Source organism: Asterias rubens, chromosome 7, assembly GCF_902459465.1.
Source record: "Asterias rubens chromosome 7, eAstRub1.3, whole genome shotgun sequence".
NCBI lineage: Eukaryota > Metazoa > Echinodermata > Asteroidea > Forcipulatida > Asteriidae > Asterias > Asterias rubens.
Genome location: NC_047068.1, coordinates 1,141,240 through 1,160,197, shown reverse-complemented (window position 1 = coordinate 1,160,197; position 18,958 = coordinate 1,141,240). Strand labels below are relative to the sequence as shown.

The following is an 18,958-nucleotide window of genomic DNA, read 5'->3' as shown; positions in this document are numbered from 1 at the left end:
ATAATTTACAAAAATCCATAAAATATGCATTGTGTATTATTACTTTTTCAAATTAGAAAGAAACTTACTGCATTTCATCCATGCATCCATGGGGGAAAAACTGGCTTTTGAGGCAACACCGTCAAAACAGTGTACAACCGATTGGCAAATAATGATTGCCAAATAATTTATCACTAAAGTATGACAAGGTTGGCATGAGTGTTCCAAAAGGTTGAACTCGGGCCTAGCCCCCCCCCCCCCTTCAGCTAAAAGGATGATAATGATTTCATTGTAAACAAAAATTGAGGGAGGTATACGATTGTTAATTACGCTTACAATAATGGCAATATCTTTGTTAGAATATCGATAGTTATCAAGCATTTTGGAGAAAAATTTCTTTGTAAAAATATGAAGTGATGCGGTTAATATGGATAAATAATCGGTTGTTGTTATGCCCATTTGTTGAGAAGCGTTCCTGACAGTAACGCGATCCGGATTTGGGGCAATATCTCACTTCAACAACACGACCACATGGTGTAATCTAAAACAACCAAGCGGTTCCCCAAAAGAAAGATACTTTCCCTTTAAATAAGGTACACGTTTGATAATGATCAAAGATCAGTCTTCTCTGGTGTATGCCAACCTAAGCATAAAATAACAAACCTGCTTTGAGCTAAATTGGTCATCGAAGTTGCGAGAAAATTAAAAAACACCCTTGTTGGACGAATTGGTGTGCTTTCAGATAGGAAAAAGACTTCTGGCTAGAAGTCTTTTATTATTTAAGTGAGAAATTACCGCTTTCTCAAAAACTACGTTACTTTAGAGGGAGCTGTTTCTCACAATGTTTTATACATCAACAGCTCTCCAGTGCTCGTTACCAAGTCAGTTTTTAAGTTAATAATTATTTGTTTTGAGTAATTGCCAAACGTGAACCTTCCCTTTAAAGGAACACGTTGCCTTGGATCGGTCTAGTTGGTCTTTAAAAAGCGTTTTGTAACCGTTTGTTATAAAATGCATAATGGTTCGAAAGATGTTGTAAAAGTAGAATACAATGATCTACACAAATATGCCTCGAAATTCCGTGGTTTTCTTTTTACCTCGTCCAATAACACGGTCGGCCATTTATGGCCGACCGTGATTGTTCGCGACGTAAAAAGTAAACCGTACAGTTTTGAGTGATACTTGTGTGGATCATTATATTCTACTTTTAAAACATCTTTCTAACCATATGCATTTCATAACAAACGGTTTCAAACGCTTTTTATAGACCAACTCGTCCGATCCAAGGCAACGTGTTCCTTTAAAGAGGGAACCAAGAGCCAAGAGCCAATATTTGATTGATGTTCGATTATTGTGCAGAGACCTTGACGTACAATCAACCCCTAAGTGGCATGCCGTCACGCAAGTAATATGGAACAGTTTATGAGGTGCAAACCAAAAAAGGACATCGACCCCAAACTAACGGAATATTCATTTTTTTATTTTTCAATCTGATAAATATATTTTTTATTAAATAAATAAATAAATAAATAAATAAATACAAATAATTATAACTGATAAATAGATAAACAAAATAATAATAATACCACAAAACAGAAAATAAAATAATTTAATTTAATTTTTTGGGGTGGAAAAGCTGAACGATTATAGCATTAATTTTGATTCCTTTTACATTGTCTCTGCATTCATTTAGTGTTAGAGCACACCTTAGCCTAGCGTTTCATTCTGTTTCCTATAGCATAATAATTAGATACACAATACTTTATTGGCTACGTTTGGTTGGCAACGTTCATTTTGTTAGTCACCGATATCGCACCAAGAATTAATTAATTATATCTGTATCGAACAAACTTCAGATTCGTAGACCTTTTTATCTTGTAACAAATTTTATGCAATTTTACCTTTCGGTCACACTGCGATATCAACCAATAATACATGACCTATTTTAGGCGCGTGAAGCTTTATGTTGTCTAAGCTATAAATAAGCAACGGAAAGGCCTGTGTCGAAACTGCACGTTTCAACACATAGGAGCTCATTATTTCCTCGAAAACAAGATCCGATGCAAGGATGTATGCTATAGCCTTGAGATGTTTGGCCTACATATTGACACACATACGAAAGGGCTATTCGGGGGGGGGGGTAGCAACGTCGGAGGAGGAAATGTGGAGGCACGTCCATCAGATTAGAGTGGCAGCTTCCTCGGATCCATAACACAAATCGCTCAGATTCATCTTGGTAGTAATTAATATTGTCATAGATATTTGTGTGGCGTCACATATTGCAATGTGTAAGCAATGGATTGCTTAGCAATTAAAGGCACTGGACAAAATTATTAATAATTACTCAAAATAGTTGTTACCATAAACAAGTAGATGGTTACGAGCAAGGGAGAGCTGTTGGTAGTATAACACCTTGTGAGAAACGGCCCCATCTGAATTTTTGAGAAATAGGTAATTTCTTACTCAACAAACAAAACACTTCAGGCCTGAAGCCTTTTATATGAGACATCTCAAAGCACACAAATTTGTGTAAAAGTTGTGTTGTTTTCTTTCAAGTTACGCGAGCAAAAACGTGAACGTGAACGTAGAAAAGGTTTTTGTAAAAATCTCACGTTTTAAGCATACGTGAAGGTATACCATGTCTCACGTCACGTTACGTGCAGACGTCATACGTAAGCATGAGATAAACCCAAAGTGGTGACGTCACCTACAGAAACCATTTTCAGATTCACGTTTTCGCTTGCGTAACGTGCAGCTAAACCTCAATCAATTAGAGCCGTGCAGACGGTCTCGCGTGTACTTGAACTCGCGTATTCATCACGTGAAAGTGCGCGATTGTGTTTCCGTTAGGCGTCATGCGGGGAACCAATGGTTTCACAAAAGACTCTCGGCTTCGCGCGAGATTTGCAGTGTTGTATCTTAGTTTGGCGTCTTTTCAAAACCATTATCTACAAAATATAGGATTCCAGGCATTCGGTGAGGAGTCAATATATTATATTTGGTTTGCGGTAACAACTTCTGTTTGTCAACTTGCCAGGTAGACTTTGTTCTTTAGAAAATAGCCTTGCTCAAGGCAGTCGAATTATCCACTCCGAAAAAAAGACCGCCGCTGTATAAAACCCCACCCGTATTCACTGTGCGTATTATCGCACGACACGATGCCTCCCGTACACTATCCGCATGCGGAGGCCGTCAGGCCGACAGCCTTGTAGGGTCTGTGTTGAAGCATGGAGGAAGAAAATAGATTGAAGCCAATGACCTCATTACTATAATAAGCGAAGAGTTCCCACGGTCAGCTCATTACCATAATGCCCGCGAAAGACGAGACATGTTTACATCACACACCACCACCACGGACGCATGATAAGGTCGTGATAAGGGAAGTGCGTGATTGGACGTCAAAATGAATAATTCATTTGCCTCACATCCTGTGTTGTCTGATAGGTCTGACGAAAGATATACATATTCATGGACTGCATACTAGCGTATCCGAGAGCCCCCCCATTTTTGTCCACTTGTGGAAATTTTTCAATACAACACTTAAACCCGGAAGTTACAGACCCGACAAGGCTGTCGGCCTGACGGCCTCCGCATGCGGTTAGTGGTACGAGTGCGGATGACTTATGTGCACAGTAGTTGTACGATGTGACAGTGTGTATACGGGTGGGTCATGCGGTGTGATCGCACGGCGTCTTTTCGGAGCGAGTAATGCGACTGCCTTGAGCAAGGCTATATAGAAAACTGTCTTACTTTTATTATAGTCCGTTACCGCGGAGTACGTTTTCGAAATTCGGGAGACTTCTCAGTTCTGAAAAGAACTGCTCTGTTTTGTAACTAGAGAATCGGATGGGACTACAACTTTAGCTTTTAGTGGATCTTCGTTTACTTCTTTATAAGCATAGGCATATCCAGTGGCATTTCAGAAGAACTACGTTTGGAAAGTAATTAATGCAATAAAAGCAATCATTGTAAAATGCCCGACCTTGCGACCTTAGCGGACTCTTTCTCATTTAGCTTTCTAAGTAGTACTAATAAATCAGATGTTAACGAAGCTATACATAATAAACAAATGCGGGGAACGGTTTCGTCCAGCAATTTTTGAATCGCAAACGTTTGGACCGACCTTGCGCCCTAGCCTTAGCGGATTATTTCTCATTTTAGCCTTCGAGTTCGAGACTCTGATCTGGTCAATTAACAAAAACAAATAATTGCTGCAATCAACAACGTGGCACTTCCTGGTTGATTAACAATTTGCAATTATAGCCAACTCTTAGTTTCTACAAAATGAGTAATACTAAGCTAAGACCTGTATAATACTGACAAGAAAAAAAAAACACTCAAATAATTTTTTGTTTGTCCCTAACTTGAAGGCAGAAGAACACTATTGGTAATTACTAAAAATAATTGTTAGCATAAAAACTTACTTTGTAAAGAGCGTTGGAGAGCTGTTGATAAGATGATAATTGTGCGAAACGGCTCCCTATGAAGTAGCGTAGTTTTTGAGAAAGATATAAATTCTCACTAAAATAATAAAAGACTTCAGCTAAAGCCTTTTTAATATGCATCTGAAAGCACACAAAATAATGCAAAAAGGGCGTTTTTTCATTCATCACTCTTGCAAATTTGATGACAAATTGAGCCCACATTGTCAATGGTTTGTTATTAGGCATAATGTTGAGATACACCAAGTGAGAATACTGGTCTTTGACAATATCAAAAAGTATACCCTGCCTGATGTAAACGTCCAGACTCTACATTCTCTTCAACACTCAACATTAGACGGCCAATCACATGCATCTGTGACAGTGTTGAAGTAAAGACTAGCAGGGCAGGGCATTGAGTACATGACGTTATTTGAACACTGATAGTACTTTCCACAGTCGTTGGGATCAGGGAAAAGTTTTCCGTTATCTTCACTACCACAGATTAGGCTGACGGTAACCGGTGCTCTTGCGGTTGAAGCAACAGTAGTGGTTGGTAGTGCAGAGTTGGACGCCTGTTCAGTGGTCGCCTGTTCAGTTGTCGCCCGTTCGGTTGTCGCCTGTCCAGTGGTCGCCTGCTCAGTTGTCGCCCGTTCGGTTGTCGCCTGTCCAGTGGTCGCCTGTTCAGTTGTCGCCTGTTCGGTTGTCGCGGCCTGTTCAGTTGTCGCCTGTTCAGTTGTCGCCTGTTCGGTTGTCGCCTGTTCGGTTGTCGACGGTGCAGAACTGGTTTGTAGTTCAGACCCGATTGTCGCTTCGGTGGTTCGCAGTTCAGAGATATTTGCCTCTGTCGCTGTTTAAAACAATAAAGAGACTTGTTCAAAATGGTAGGCCTTTTGAACTCCATAAGAACAAACTTAATTCTTAAAAAGACACTGGGCACTATTGGTAATTATCAAAGAAGTAACGTAGTTTTCGAGAAAGAAGTAATTTCCTCTGAAATAATATTTGAATTTGATATCGAGACCTCAGAATTAGATTTTGAGGTCCCGAAATCAAGCATCTGAAAGCACACAACTTTGTGTGATAAGGGTGTTTTTTCCTTCCATTATTATCTCGCAACTTCGACGACCAATTAAGCTCAAATTTTCACAGGTTAGTTATTGTATGCATATGTTGAGATACACCAAGTGAGAAGACTGGTCTTCGACAAATGCCAATAGTGTTCAGTGTCTTTAATTTTATCGTTCTTACAATGTAGTTACGCAGGGCCCAAATGGAAACCAGTTGTGTTTTACTGATTTGGTTCACCCTAGGTAAATAAATAAAATTTAAAAAATGAACAGATGCAATACAGGTTGTCAAAAACGCGTTTTACTGTTGTTTCCTGTGCATTTTCCATTTGTTTTATGTTGGCGTTTTATTTTTTCCATTTAGAATACAGTTTACATGACTTTCATCTCATAGTTTTCTAGCTAGTCGATATTTCAATTTTTCCTACAATGTTTTTTTCAATTGCACTTTTTTTTATATGTAACTATTTTCTTTACAATTTGTGTAAAGTGCTATATGAAGCTTGTCTTGTATAAATTTTTGCGTTAAGTAAACACTGTATTTTTATATTAATATAGGTTACAGGGTTAACAATAGTGGGCGGAGCTTACCGTATGGGTCTACAAAGACACCAATTAATTCCTTGGAGATGCAAACTGACCTAGGTCGGTATAATAAAGGTCTACTCACAAACCTGCTCTTCCGAACCTGCCTTTCTTACCTTCTTGTTTGGCGCCAAAAAAATAATTTAATATAATTAAGAAATTATTTAGTTCCGTTAATAAGCCACCAACAATTTACCAGTTCAATGGGAAACCCTTTGTTTGCAAAACCGCCATTATTATAGACAAGCTACTATACGTCACAGCCCGAATTCTTGCCAGTTAAAGCCACTGGACACTATTGGTAATAATATTTGTCAAAGACCAGCATATGCACAATAAAACAAACCTGCAAAAATTTGAGCTCAATTGGTCATCGAAGTTGCGGGGTAATAATGAAAGAAAAAATACTTGTCACATGCAGTTGTGTGCTTTCAGATGCTTGATTTCGAGACCTCAAATTCTAAATCTGAGGTCTCGAAATCACATTCGTGGAAAATTACTTCTTTCTCGAAAAGTACTCCACTTCAGAGCCGTTTCTCACAATGTTTTTTACTATCAACCTCTCCATTACTCTTACCAAGTAAGGTTTTTATGCTAATAATTATTTCGAGTGGTTACCAATAGTGTCCACTGCCTTTAAGGTATGACAAACTATGGAAAGCCTTATTAAATTCAAAACAAAAAACAAATTTGTTGGACACGAAGCAATGCAACCAATTTTGGTAATAGGTATTTTGTTGAAATGAGAGTTTGCAGAAAATGTTTGATTTGGTTAAAACATCTGTTAATACGTGTTTTCAACATTCGGTCGCCCATGCAAGCAAACGGTTTGTAATCAACAATGGAAAGGTCTATACACAACATGCCCGAAATGTAGCTCATTGGGTGCGTTCGTTTAGCTTCCCTGGGTCGACCCCGTCGTGTGACGTTTTTTTCTTTCCAGGACGAACGTGTGCAGATAATTTCCCACGTTCGCCCTGGAAAAAAACCCCGCCACACACCGGGGTAGACCCAGGGCAGCTAAACGAACGCACCCATTGTAGTGAAACTGTTCCAGCGCACAACAACCCATACTACATTTTACGTCAGTTCCCGGCGTCACTTTCATTGCCATTAATGCAAAATAAATGCGCTTGCATGGTCATGTAGACTGAAGACACTGTTACAATTATGTTCACCGATTTCTTCGACATCCGAGTTGGAGTACTCCGGGGTGACACCTTGGCCCCTTCCTCTTCATCATTGTCCTTGACCATGCCCTGAGAAAGGCAATCGGCGGTAGAGAAGAAGAGCTGGGTTAAACCTTAGTTCCCCGCAAGAGCCGACGTGTGCCTCCCGTGACAGATGCTGACCTGGATTTTGCGGATGATATCGCATTGGTGTCAAACACGATTGAGCAAGCCCAGGACCTGTTACTGTCAGTCGAGGAGTGCCTGAAAGTTGGCCTACAGCTGAACACAAAAAAGACCAAGGTGATAGCTTACAACATCAGTGACCCTCCTGTCCACACGAGGGACGGCACAACTCTTCGTTTTGAATCTGACTTCAAATACCTTGGATCCTGGATCAACTCCAGTGAAAAAGACCTGAAGATACGAAAAGGACAGGCGTGGTCCGTGCTTCACAGCATGAAAAAGGTGTGGTCATCAACGCTGAGTGCCCGGCTGAAAAGATCACTATTTGTCGCAACAGTGGAGTCAGTGCTACTATACGGAGCTGAGACCTGGACCCTCACCACCAGGATGGAGAAGTCTCTGGATGGTTGCTACACCAGGATGCTGCGTATGGCCCTCAACATCCCCTGGCAAGACCACATAAGAAACTCCAACCTGTATGTTGGCTGGCCAAAGGCCACAGAGAAGATCCGTAACCGCCGCCTTAAGCTCGCTGGGCACTGTGTCCGCCACTCGGAGCTTGCTGCTTGCCCAACCATCCTCTGGGAGCCCACCCAAGGCAAGGCCTCGCGTGGGAGAAGATGTCTCTCCTTTGTAGACACACTAAAACGAGACACCGGCTTGACCAGCGCTGAGGAACTTCGCTCTGGACCGAAACATCTGGAGAAAAATCACTGGGCAGGCTCGAGCTTCTAGATGGCGCTCGACATGATGATGAAAATTATGTTGTTTCAGACGTTGAACGTGCTACCTTACCGAAAAGCGTGCCGACCGCAATTATTTATCTGCAATTTAGAATTGCCAACCTTAACAATTTTTTTAAGGATTCCCTTTTCTGAATCGATTTTAAACAAACACATTAAACATTCCCTTTGAAAAGCACTACGACAGTTGCAATGTTAATGTACAGAAATCAAATGGCACACGGGAGCAATGGCATGCTTTTATGTTCCTTTAAAGGATTTGGGTACTTTTTCAAAATGTCCACAGATTTACATTAAACTTACAGGGTTTGAAGAGAATAGTGGAAAGCTTCCCTTCAAATATTACTAACTATAAGGTTGTAGTTTTTGAGAAATGAGTAAAACAAGTTACACAATCATTTTCGTCTCATGAGACCAAAATGATTTTAGCATGTAAAATCCCCTTAACCAGTTATGATATTATACCAAAACCATTAGCATAACTGGTTAATACGTTTTTACATGCTAAAACTGAGACAAAAATTATAACTTTTACTCATCATTTCTCAAAAACTACAGCACCTCAGTAAAATTTCAAGGGAAGCTTTCTACTATCATAATCTTCAAACTGTGTAAGTTTAATGTAAATCTGTGGACATTGTGTTTTTTGTTAGGAAAAAGTACATATGCCCTTTAAAGACAGTGGACACCATTGGTAATGACTCAAAATAATTATTAGCATAAAACCTTACTTGGGGACGAGTAATGGGGAGAGGTTGATGGTCTAAAAAATTGCGATAAACGGCTCCCTCTGAAGTGCCATAGTTTTCGAGAAAGAAGTAATTTTCCACGAATTTGATTTCGAGACCTCAGATTTAGAACTTGAAGTCTCGAAATCAACCATCTAAACGCACACAACTTCGTGTGACAAGGGTGTTTTCTTCTTTAATTATTATCTCGCAACTTTGATGACCGATTGAGCTCAAATTTTCACAGGCTGGTTATTTTATGCGTATGTTGAGATACACCAACTATGAAGGCTAGTCTTTGACAATTACCAACAGTGTCCACTGCCTTTAAAAGCTCCGTATATTAATTTGAGCGGTGCAAAGAAATGGAAACAAAGCTTCAACAATAAACGATAGCTCGGTCAAGGTTAATGAGACTTTAATATGACACGCGGTTGTAGTTTTATATGGCAATCTATCAAAGGCACTGGACACTACTGGTAATTACTCACCGTAATGGTAAGCATAAGACTGGTGCTTAAAGGCACTGCACACTATTGGTAATTACTGAAGAAAATACTTGTCAGCATAAAAACTTAGCTGGGACACAAGCAATGGAGAGCCGTTGATAGTATGAACCACTGTGTAATAAACGGCTCCCTCTGAAGTAACGTACTTTTTGAGAAAGAGGTAATTTCTCACTCAAATAATAAAGTACTTCAGCTGAAGCTTTTCAATTATTAGACATCTGAAAGCACACAAATGTTTCATTGTTCTCTTGCATCTTCGATGACCAGTTGAACATAGTTTTTTACAGGTTTGTTATTTTATGCATATTTTGGGTTACACATAGTGAGAATACTGGTTTTTGACAATTACCAAAGGTGTTCAGTGCCTCTAAAATTTCCGGTAGGTTACAAGTTATAGAGCGCGGATATGAAGAAATTAAATTAACGAAAGGTCGGTCAAGAAAGCAATTAACGACAGGTCGGTCAAGGCTATAATTAAAAAATAAAAATAGTTACTAACTAGAACATCAGCGAAGCTGCCATGGCGAGCTGCTGATCACCAGATAGAACCAAGACTGACAGAAAAACCAATCATTTGATCAACAGATGGTCAAAGGGGTGGGGATGTTGACAAGTATTACATTTAAGGTTTTCATTGATTTAGCTCATTCAACTGGAACCAGTGAGTTTTATCTTTGCATATTATATGCATCTAAGCAGCAATAATTATTTGATTAAAACTTTGCACTCTTCAGTGATGCACTCGTTGAGTTTTATCCTTTCATATATGCATCTTTATGTAAGGAGTTATGCCTATTCAATTTGTTCATTGTTTTAGCTCATTCAATTGAAACCAGTGATCAATTCTTTAAGTTGTATCTCTTCATATTAATCTACATGTAAGAAGCAACATTTGACTTAAGTTTCAAGTCAGAACATCATTGCAATAAGGAGTTATGACCATTTAATGTTGTTCATTGTTTTAGATCATTCAACTGAAACCAGTGATTAATTCTTTGAGTTTTATCTTTTCATATGAATCTACATGTTTGACTTAATGTTTGACTTAAGTTTCAAGTCAGTACATCATTGCAATCAGGAGTTATGATCATCTATGTTCTTCATTGTTTCAGCTCATTCAACTGGAACCAGTGACAGAGAGTTTGATTTTTGTTTTAACAAATTGTTTCGAACTTAAGATTTTAATTTGAGTTTGTTTCTTTTAAATCCAGATGTCAATGTTCGAGCCTGAAAAAAAAACCTTTAAGATTTTTGTTATTCCAAAAACTTTTAACATTTTTTGTTATTCCAAAAAAATTTCACATTTTTTTATTCCCAAAACTTCAACATTATTTGAAAAAAAAACCCCCTGAGAATTACTGAAATGACTGGAAATTGTATATAACAATCTCACTTTGGCTTGTATATATACCAAAAACAACTCAACTCAAAAACTTAATAAACCAAATTTAACATTTTCAAAAACTTTAACGCGGACGGTCAGACGGACGGACGGACGGCCGGACGGACGGACGGACAGACGGACGCCGGACAGAAATTGGTATTACATAGGCTCGCACTGCTCTGCAGCTCACCAAAAAACCACTACGAGGCGCTTTACATCATTAAATATGCCCACAGAGTAACACGAGACAATTTATTGTAAAGACATGCAAAGCTGTGTTCTAAGTTAAAGGCACCGTACACGTTTGGTAATTGTCAAAGACCAGTGTTCTCACTTGGTGTAGCCCATCATAAGCATAAAATAACAAGCCTGTGAAAATTTTGGCTCAATTGGTTATCGAAGTTGCGAGAAAATGATGAAGAAAAATTTGAATAAAATACTTCTAGCTAGAAGTCTTTTGTTATTTCAGTGAGAAATTATCCCTTTCTCAAAAACTACAATACTTCAGAGGGAGTCGTTTCCCACAATATGTTGTACTATCAACAGCTCTCCAATGCGCGTTACCAAGTCAGTTTTTAAGTTAATACTTGTTGTGAGTTATTACCAAACGTGTACATTTACAAGTTCTTATAAAAAGATGAGACTGTTGACACTCTATACAAAATAGTGTTCAAAGAGTGAACGTGACACAGAGCTGTGTTTGAACGCTTCATACGCCGAGTGGACCTGAGAACAAAAGAGGTCCACACAGTCTATACGGACTTGAAACACTATGTGGACATGCATACGTACATACTTCACATGAAGGAGTGTCCACAGAGTGAAGGCAAAACAGAGGTGTGCTAAAGGCAGTGGACACTATTGGTAATTGTCAAAGACCAGTCTTCTCACTTGGTGTATATCAACTTATGCATCAAATAACAAACCTGTGAAAATTTGAGCTTAAATTGGTCGTCGAAGTTGCGAGATAATAGTGAAAGAAAAATCACTCTTGGCACACGAAGTTGTGTGCTTTCGAGACCTCAAAATCTAATTCTGAGGTCTCGAAATCAAATTCGGGGGAAATTACTTCTTTCTCGAAAACTATACGTTACTTTAGATGGGGCCGTTTCTCACAATGTTTTATCAACAACTCCCCATCATTCGTTACCAAGTAAGGTTTTATGCTTAACATTGTTTTGAGTAATTCACGAGTTGTCAATTAAACTCAAATCGAGTTCTTCAGAAAGACAATGGAAATTTAAAACCACCACTTGATAGGAGAGTAACCCGGCACTTACCAAACCAATACCACAGTGTGAGTACGGACTCGAAGAAGGGCCAAAAATGCATTGGTGAGGGGAATATAAATCTAACCCAGGCCTTGAGTTATAACATGAAGGCCACACAGATCATAGCCCTTAGTCTTGTCATTATTGCCCCCTTCAAAAGTTTCCCATAGACCGTGATTTTCCCGAGGAAGTGCCCTTCGCAAAATGGAAATGACCCTGCCCTCAAAGGTAAAATTCCGAGGGTGGATTGCAGAAAGAGTTAAGCTTATCTAATCACTAGTTTAAAGAACAAGTTTCTCGTCCTCACTTAGGACTATTGTCTTAAGTTTTTAATAACTCCTAGGACTAGTCCTAAAGTCCGGACTATTTTGTGAAATCGACCCCTGATGTGGCTGTTTTGTAAACATCATAACGTGATATAGCGACCCCTCGACCCCTGATGTGGCTGTTTTGTAAACATCATAACGTGATATAGCGAGTTGCCCATCACGGAGCGTATTTTGGCATCCCTGGCAATGCTAACAATGTTCCATTTCATGGCAATTACAAACAGTGGTTTGATTAATTACTTTTGACATTATTATGTCAATTGCATTCTGACTCATGTTTGCCATGCCACATTTATTACTCTCCAAATGTAAAAAATAAATGAAAAAAACACCACTCTTTAAATTTCGAGTTGTCCCTTAAATGGCTCTTTAAAAAGACTGGTGGTTATTTTACTCTTTTAGAAGGGCTTCACTCCAGAACAGAGTGAAAAATCACTCAAAAAAAGATGTAAGCTTCAATCTAAAAGAGTGGAAGACCACTCGAACAAGAGTTGTCCCTCACATGGCTCTTCAAAGAGTGCTTGTTCACTTGCATTCAGAGAGTATACTGTCCCTATTTCATAGTTATCACGTCTTAGAAATAACATTTGATCTTACCTGAACATTTCTCGTAATACGAGCATCCCTCTGCACTTTTCAAGTTCTTTAAATCACTTAAGACCGCAGCATTCAGCTCACACATCTTCTCAGCGCTGCAGTAGTTGAACGAGCGGCAAGCCAGGGTGTCTCGGCTGCAGAGTGCCGCACACTGCATCCGTCTGCCGGTCGGTATTCGACGGTAGACATGCCCGGTGAAAACCACGTTTTTGTAGCCCCTGTTGAAAAAGTCAGAGTCTTTTACCTGTTCCAGTGCATTGACAGTCTTACAATTTAGATAAAATGGTGACAGGATCCAGAGGACTAAGAAACAAGCGAAGACGGCCATGCTATGCTTTGGCCACCAAACACCACAGTGCGCATAAAGTCATCAGGTCGACCAGAAAATGCCTCGAGAAGTTCTCCTTGCAGTGGTGACCTGCGAAAATGTCAATCGCCAATATTATTCACAATAGAGGACACACGTCAGAGACCTTTACATGTTCCAGTGCATTGACAGACTTACAATTGAAGTTTTTTTCCAGAGGAATAAAATAATCAGCAAAGGCGGTCATGCTATGTCAAGATGACAAGAAAATGTGCTACAAGAAGTTGTTCGTGCTCGCAGCGGAGGTCGTTAGGCGACGTGCGAAATGCTAATCACCAGTTTATTCACGAAACGAATACGCCATGCCTTGGAACGCTATCATTGAGAACTTCAGAACGTCAGCAACACGTTATTTCAAATAATAAAACAAAACAAATTAGCTAATTTTCATAAAGGGATGCTGCAGTTAATTTTGCTGTCATTTATTTCTGATATATGTATTGAACATCAATAAAATGTGTTTTGTTTATTCCCGACATATCTTACTTGCAAATGAAGGCTCCCTTTTAGGGGCGGGGTGGGTTCCCCTAATCTCTTGAAAACCATTTTTAAAATACTTGCGCATTTAATAAAAAATAGAAAACAATATTTCAGGTTTAAAAAGTCATGTATAATCGTTTAAATGAATAAAAAAAAAAACTACGGCCACCCTTTAACATACGTATTATTTCCACCAATGTTTTGTTTGTTTTGTTTTAACTAAGCCCCTTCGAAATTAAAAGATAAAATTGAACACTAAAATTGTCAACAGTGCTATAAACAGTGCCTGGCCAAATTTCATTGAGCGGTTACGGTCGAGTTTGACGCGTGTTCCCCCCCCCCCCTCCAAAATATAGGACTATATATTTTCACGCATGTGCCCGTACATTCTCTTCAGAACCAACAACACTACTAAAAACAAAAATACAAATCACAAGGTGACACCTTAAACCCCTCTTTATTAAAACCATGCAAAATTTCAAATCTTATACTTAATAATAAAAGACAACAGAAGTAATAATATTTTTTATTGGTGCAGCCACCTTAAATTTCTCCTATTGATATCAATGTTACCAAACCGAGGCTGGAAGAACAAAATAGTCTGACTGATTTCTAATTGCAAAATGATTACATGCATTATTGTTATTTGATACGAGGAACGTGACCAAGATGGAGGAAGCATGATAACGGTCTTATTTTAAGGCAGGGGACACTATTGGTAATTACTCAAAATAATTATCATCATAAAACCTCACTTGGTAACGAGTAATGGGGAGAGGTTGATAGTATAAAACATTGTGAGAAACGGCTCCCTCTGAAGTGACGTAGTTTTCGAGAAAGAAGTAATTTTCCACGAATTTGATTTCGAGACCTCAGTTTAAAATTTGAGGTCTCGAAATCAAGCATATGAAAGCACACAACTCCGTGTGGCAATGGTGTTTTTTTTCTTTCATTTTTATCTCGCGATTTCGACGACCGATTGAGCTCAATTTTTCACAGGTTTGTTATTGTATGCATATGTTGAAATACACCAACTGTGAAGGCTAGTCGTTGACAATTACCAATAGTGTCCAGTGTCTTTAAACACTGACTCTGTTTTTGATTTGACAGTATGTGTCACAATGTAAAACTCTGGGGTTCGTGTGCGTTGGCGTTGGGTGTCCATGGCCAAGCTATTCAGAATTCAAAAGCCGGTTAAAGACACTGGACACCTTTGGTAATAGTCAAAGACCAGTATTCCCGCTCGGTGTATCCAAACATAAATATGCATAAAATAACAAACCGGTGAAAAGTTTGGCTCAATAATTGGTCAACAAATTTGCAAGAGAATAATTAATGGAAAAACACCATTACTTTCAGATGCCCAATAAAAGGCTTCGAGTGAGAAATTACATATTTTTCAAGAACTATCTGTTTTTTTCAGAGGGGCCGTTTCTCACAATGTTTTATATCATCAACAGCTCTCCATTACTCGTAAGTTTAGTATGCTAACAATTTTTCAAATTTTGTTTATTACCCACAGTGACCAGTGCCTTTAAGCACCAGTCATACACGCATTATGTTTGGTATTGATTATTCCCTGTAGGTTTTAGCAATGGGCATCACGAAGAAAACACACCCTGCCACTCACAGTACGGACCTGTCGAAATATTATAATATCTGGCAGGCTATACAAACATATCCTAATGAAATGATGACGCGAGGTAAAAACGTGGGGCTGATTTCACAAAGAGTTATTAACTGATTCTAAAGATTATGTGTCAATCTTAATACCCTTGCATTTTGACGCCGCGCTCAAAAATGGTACTTGGTTCTTGATAGATTTTCCTCCTGAAACTTTCATGGCTTCGGCTTTGGATTCGGCTTCAGGCTTCGTTCTCTCGTCTGAAGCCCTGGCCGAGGATGTTACGCAAAAGAACGCGCAGTTGTTAAAAACAACTGCGGGGCCAAGCTAGCCTGAGCCGAATCTGGAGCCGAAGCCGTGGTTTCGAAAAGGCCCTTTGTCTGTGGATAAAGTCCATCACGTAGGCCAAAAAGCGCCCTCTCTTGGGGATTGGTCAAATAAGACAAATACATTCTCTGTGCGTGGAAACGTGCGCGATACCTCGGCGTCCCTGCGCATTTATATAGGTGATAACGATAGTGATAATCGCTTTGTGAGCTCGGTCTATCATTGATATACCACGTGTAGGTTTAGTGTATTCCTATTGCAAACATTTTGGAAAACCCTGGCTTCTCATGTGTGCGTGCGTACTAGGCTAGTGAAGGAAACGAAAGTCGCACTTATATATAACAGCCGTCGAATTCACAAAACTCTTCCTAACTTAAGACTAATCTTAGGCCGTGTCCGAAACGGCGACTTCGGCTACAGCTAGATCGCCCGCGTCTGCCTATTCTTCAACACTGGTAGACGCGCTGATCTAGACGTAGCTGTAGCCGAAGTCGTCGTTTCGGACACGGCCTTAGTACTTAGGACGAGTCCCAACCCTGCACTGTAGCATGCAGACCTTAAGATTAATCCTAACTCTTTGTGAAATCGACCACAGGTCACTTTGTGACCTTTCACTGCACCAAATAATTAAGACGTAGGTCTTGTACCGGTCTGGTACGAGATTCTGCCCCTCATCAAGCCCATGTTAAACAATAATCGCTCAAACCATTGTTGCGATCCGACACACGCAACGGCATGGAGATTTTGTTAGTAGTTAAGATGGGTAGAAGTTACACCCTTATCAGAACCATTCTGCAAAAACAGATTTGAAAAAAAAGGAACTTAACGATGGTCAAGTCTTGAAGTTTGGCAAAGTTTGAAGGTTTGATTTTTGGCAAAGTAATGCTGATTTATTGGCAAAATTATCAGAAGAAAGATACAACGAATGTCACATTACAATTCTTAAGAGATAAATAAAATCACCTGCCTAGCTGGAAATACTTAATTCCTTTCCAAGTTTCACGTTACGCCAAATTAGGTTTAAAGAATACATTTAATCTGTCGAACTGCTCGATTTAGTCCTATATTATGTACAATTATATAAAACTCAAAAGGTGTATGCGTTTTTGAAATATCGCCGAAATTCCAGAGCGAATTTTGTCAACGCAGGATAATAAATCCGTTTTAGGACTACACTGAGACGAGTTGGGGCATAAAACTTATTAATTACACATTTTACCAAATATAACTTTGCCGTGAAATGTTTCTTAAAATGCTTTATTCTGTCGAAAGCTGTTGTAAGCTTCAAACCAAAATGTTTAGTGCCACTTTTTATTTATTTTAATAATTACAAAAAGTATACTTTTAGTTCTCTTGAATGAAAAGGAGAACAATGCAAGCGGCTTATCGCAAGGGCGCCCTCTTGTGATCATTACAAAAAGTATACCCAGTGCTCATAATAATGTCAATGAACAAAACAAAGACAGCTTTAGAATTGTCATCCATCGCACCCCCCCCCCCCCCAATTTTTTTTATATAAAAATAAATAAATAAATAAACAAAAGAAACAGCAAACGTAACGTTCAATGGGTTATGAAGTCACACGGAGCCGTGTTAAAAAACACTTGTGGGTTTTACAAATTTGAAAAACTGGTTAAACCTTTTACATACACTATGTAAAACGCATGCAAGTATGAAACAACATGTAACCTTCTTAGGCAGAAAACATAGCTTTAAAAATGTCTGCTTATAGCAGAAGTATACAGGGAACCAGTCACAAACTGTGCACCAATCATGGTATATTGGCTGAAAACTCTTTTCCCGTCAGCAGAATTGTTTGGTGCTTAGTAAATGTTGGTGCTTAGAAGCAGTTCTATGAAATTGTACCTTGCATGGTTGGCAAAACGTCTTTCTGTATCTGAGCTGGTGGTTGATGGTAGCAGGGCCCAATTTCATAAAGCCTGTAAGCACAAAAAATTGCTTAGCATGAAATTTCTTCCTTGATAAAAACAGGATTACCAACCAATATTGCATATTGCTTGATACTGGTATTCAGCTGTTGCTTGCTTATCCTCAAAATCACGTGGCAAATTGGTTGGTAATCCTGTTTTTATCAAGGAAGAAATTTCATGCCAAGCAAATTTTAGTGCTTACAGGCTTTATGAAATTGGGCCCCGGACGGTTGTGAATGTACTTAACAATTCAATTGAAAATGCATAGCACTTACATAAAAAGGTTATTTGAAACTGTTAATAATATAGGCATATATTGAAAGCACAAACTACGTTATTAAGAAAGCATCGATATCTGTACAGAAGCATAAAAGTAAAGAGTGACTTTCGCCAATTCTGAAAAGCGGGTAGAGAACACAAAGCCTATAACTCTTGGTTTATGAAAACATGTTATGCTACCGTTAAAGGCAGTGGACACTATTGGTAAGTGTCTGAGACTATAGCCTTCACAGTTGGTATATCTCAACGTATGCACAAAATTACAAACCTGTGAAAAGTTGAGATCAATCGGTCATCGAACTTGCGAGATAATAATGAAAGAAAAATACACCCTTGTCACACGAAGTTGTGTGCGTTTAGATGGTTGATTTCGAGACCTCAAGTTCTAACTCTGAGGTCTCGAAATCAAATTCGTGGAAAATGACTTTTTTTCTCGAAAACTACTCCACTTCAGAGGGAGCCGTTTCTCACAAGGCTTTATGCTACCAACCTCTCCCCATTACTCGTTACCAAGTAAGGTTTTGTGCTAATAATTATTTTTAGTAATTACCAATAGTGTCCACTGCCTTTAATCCTGCTCAAAAGATAACTCTCTGTAAACCCTAAACTTGGTTTAAATTTAACTTGAGAAAATATAATTAGTTGTTGCAAACTGCTATACCAACCCAAAGGTCATTATGGTACAGATGTAAAACGAAAGTTAAAGACAGTGTACACTATTGGTAATTGTCAAAGACCAGCCTTCTCACTTGGTGTATCTCAACATATGAATAAAATAACAAACCTGTGAAAATTTGAGCTCAATTGGTCGTCGAAGTTGCGAGATAACTATGAAAGAAAACAACACAATTTGTCACACAAAATGTGTGTGCTTTCATGTGCTTGATTTCGAGACTTCAAAATCTAATTCTGAAGTCTCGAAATCATATTCGTGGAAAATTTCTTTTTTTCTCGAAAATTACGTCACTTCAGAGGGCGC

General features: G+C 38.9%; 1 protein-coding gene across 1 annotated transcript; it reads right to left on the bottom strand.

Annotated features, from left to right (window-relative positions):
* Positions 1 to 4,551: 4,551 nt before the first annotated feature.
* Positions 4,552 to 13,528, bottom strand: LOC117293007 (probable endochitinase). The gene is made up of 2 exons (XM_033775208.1): positions 12,972 to 13,528; positions 4,552 to 5,250 (listed from the first exon to the last, which is right to left on the bottom strand). The coding sequence occupies exons 1-2, from the start codon at positions 13,297 to 13,299 to the stop codon at positions 4,742 to 4,744; spliced, it is 837 nt and encodes a 278-aa protein (XP_033631099.1). The 5' UTR covers positions 13,300 to 13,528; the 3' UTR covers positions 4,552 to 4,741.
* Between the last annotated feature and the right edge of the window lie 5,430 nt (positions 13,529 to 18,958).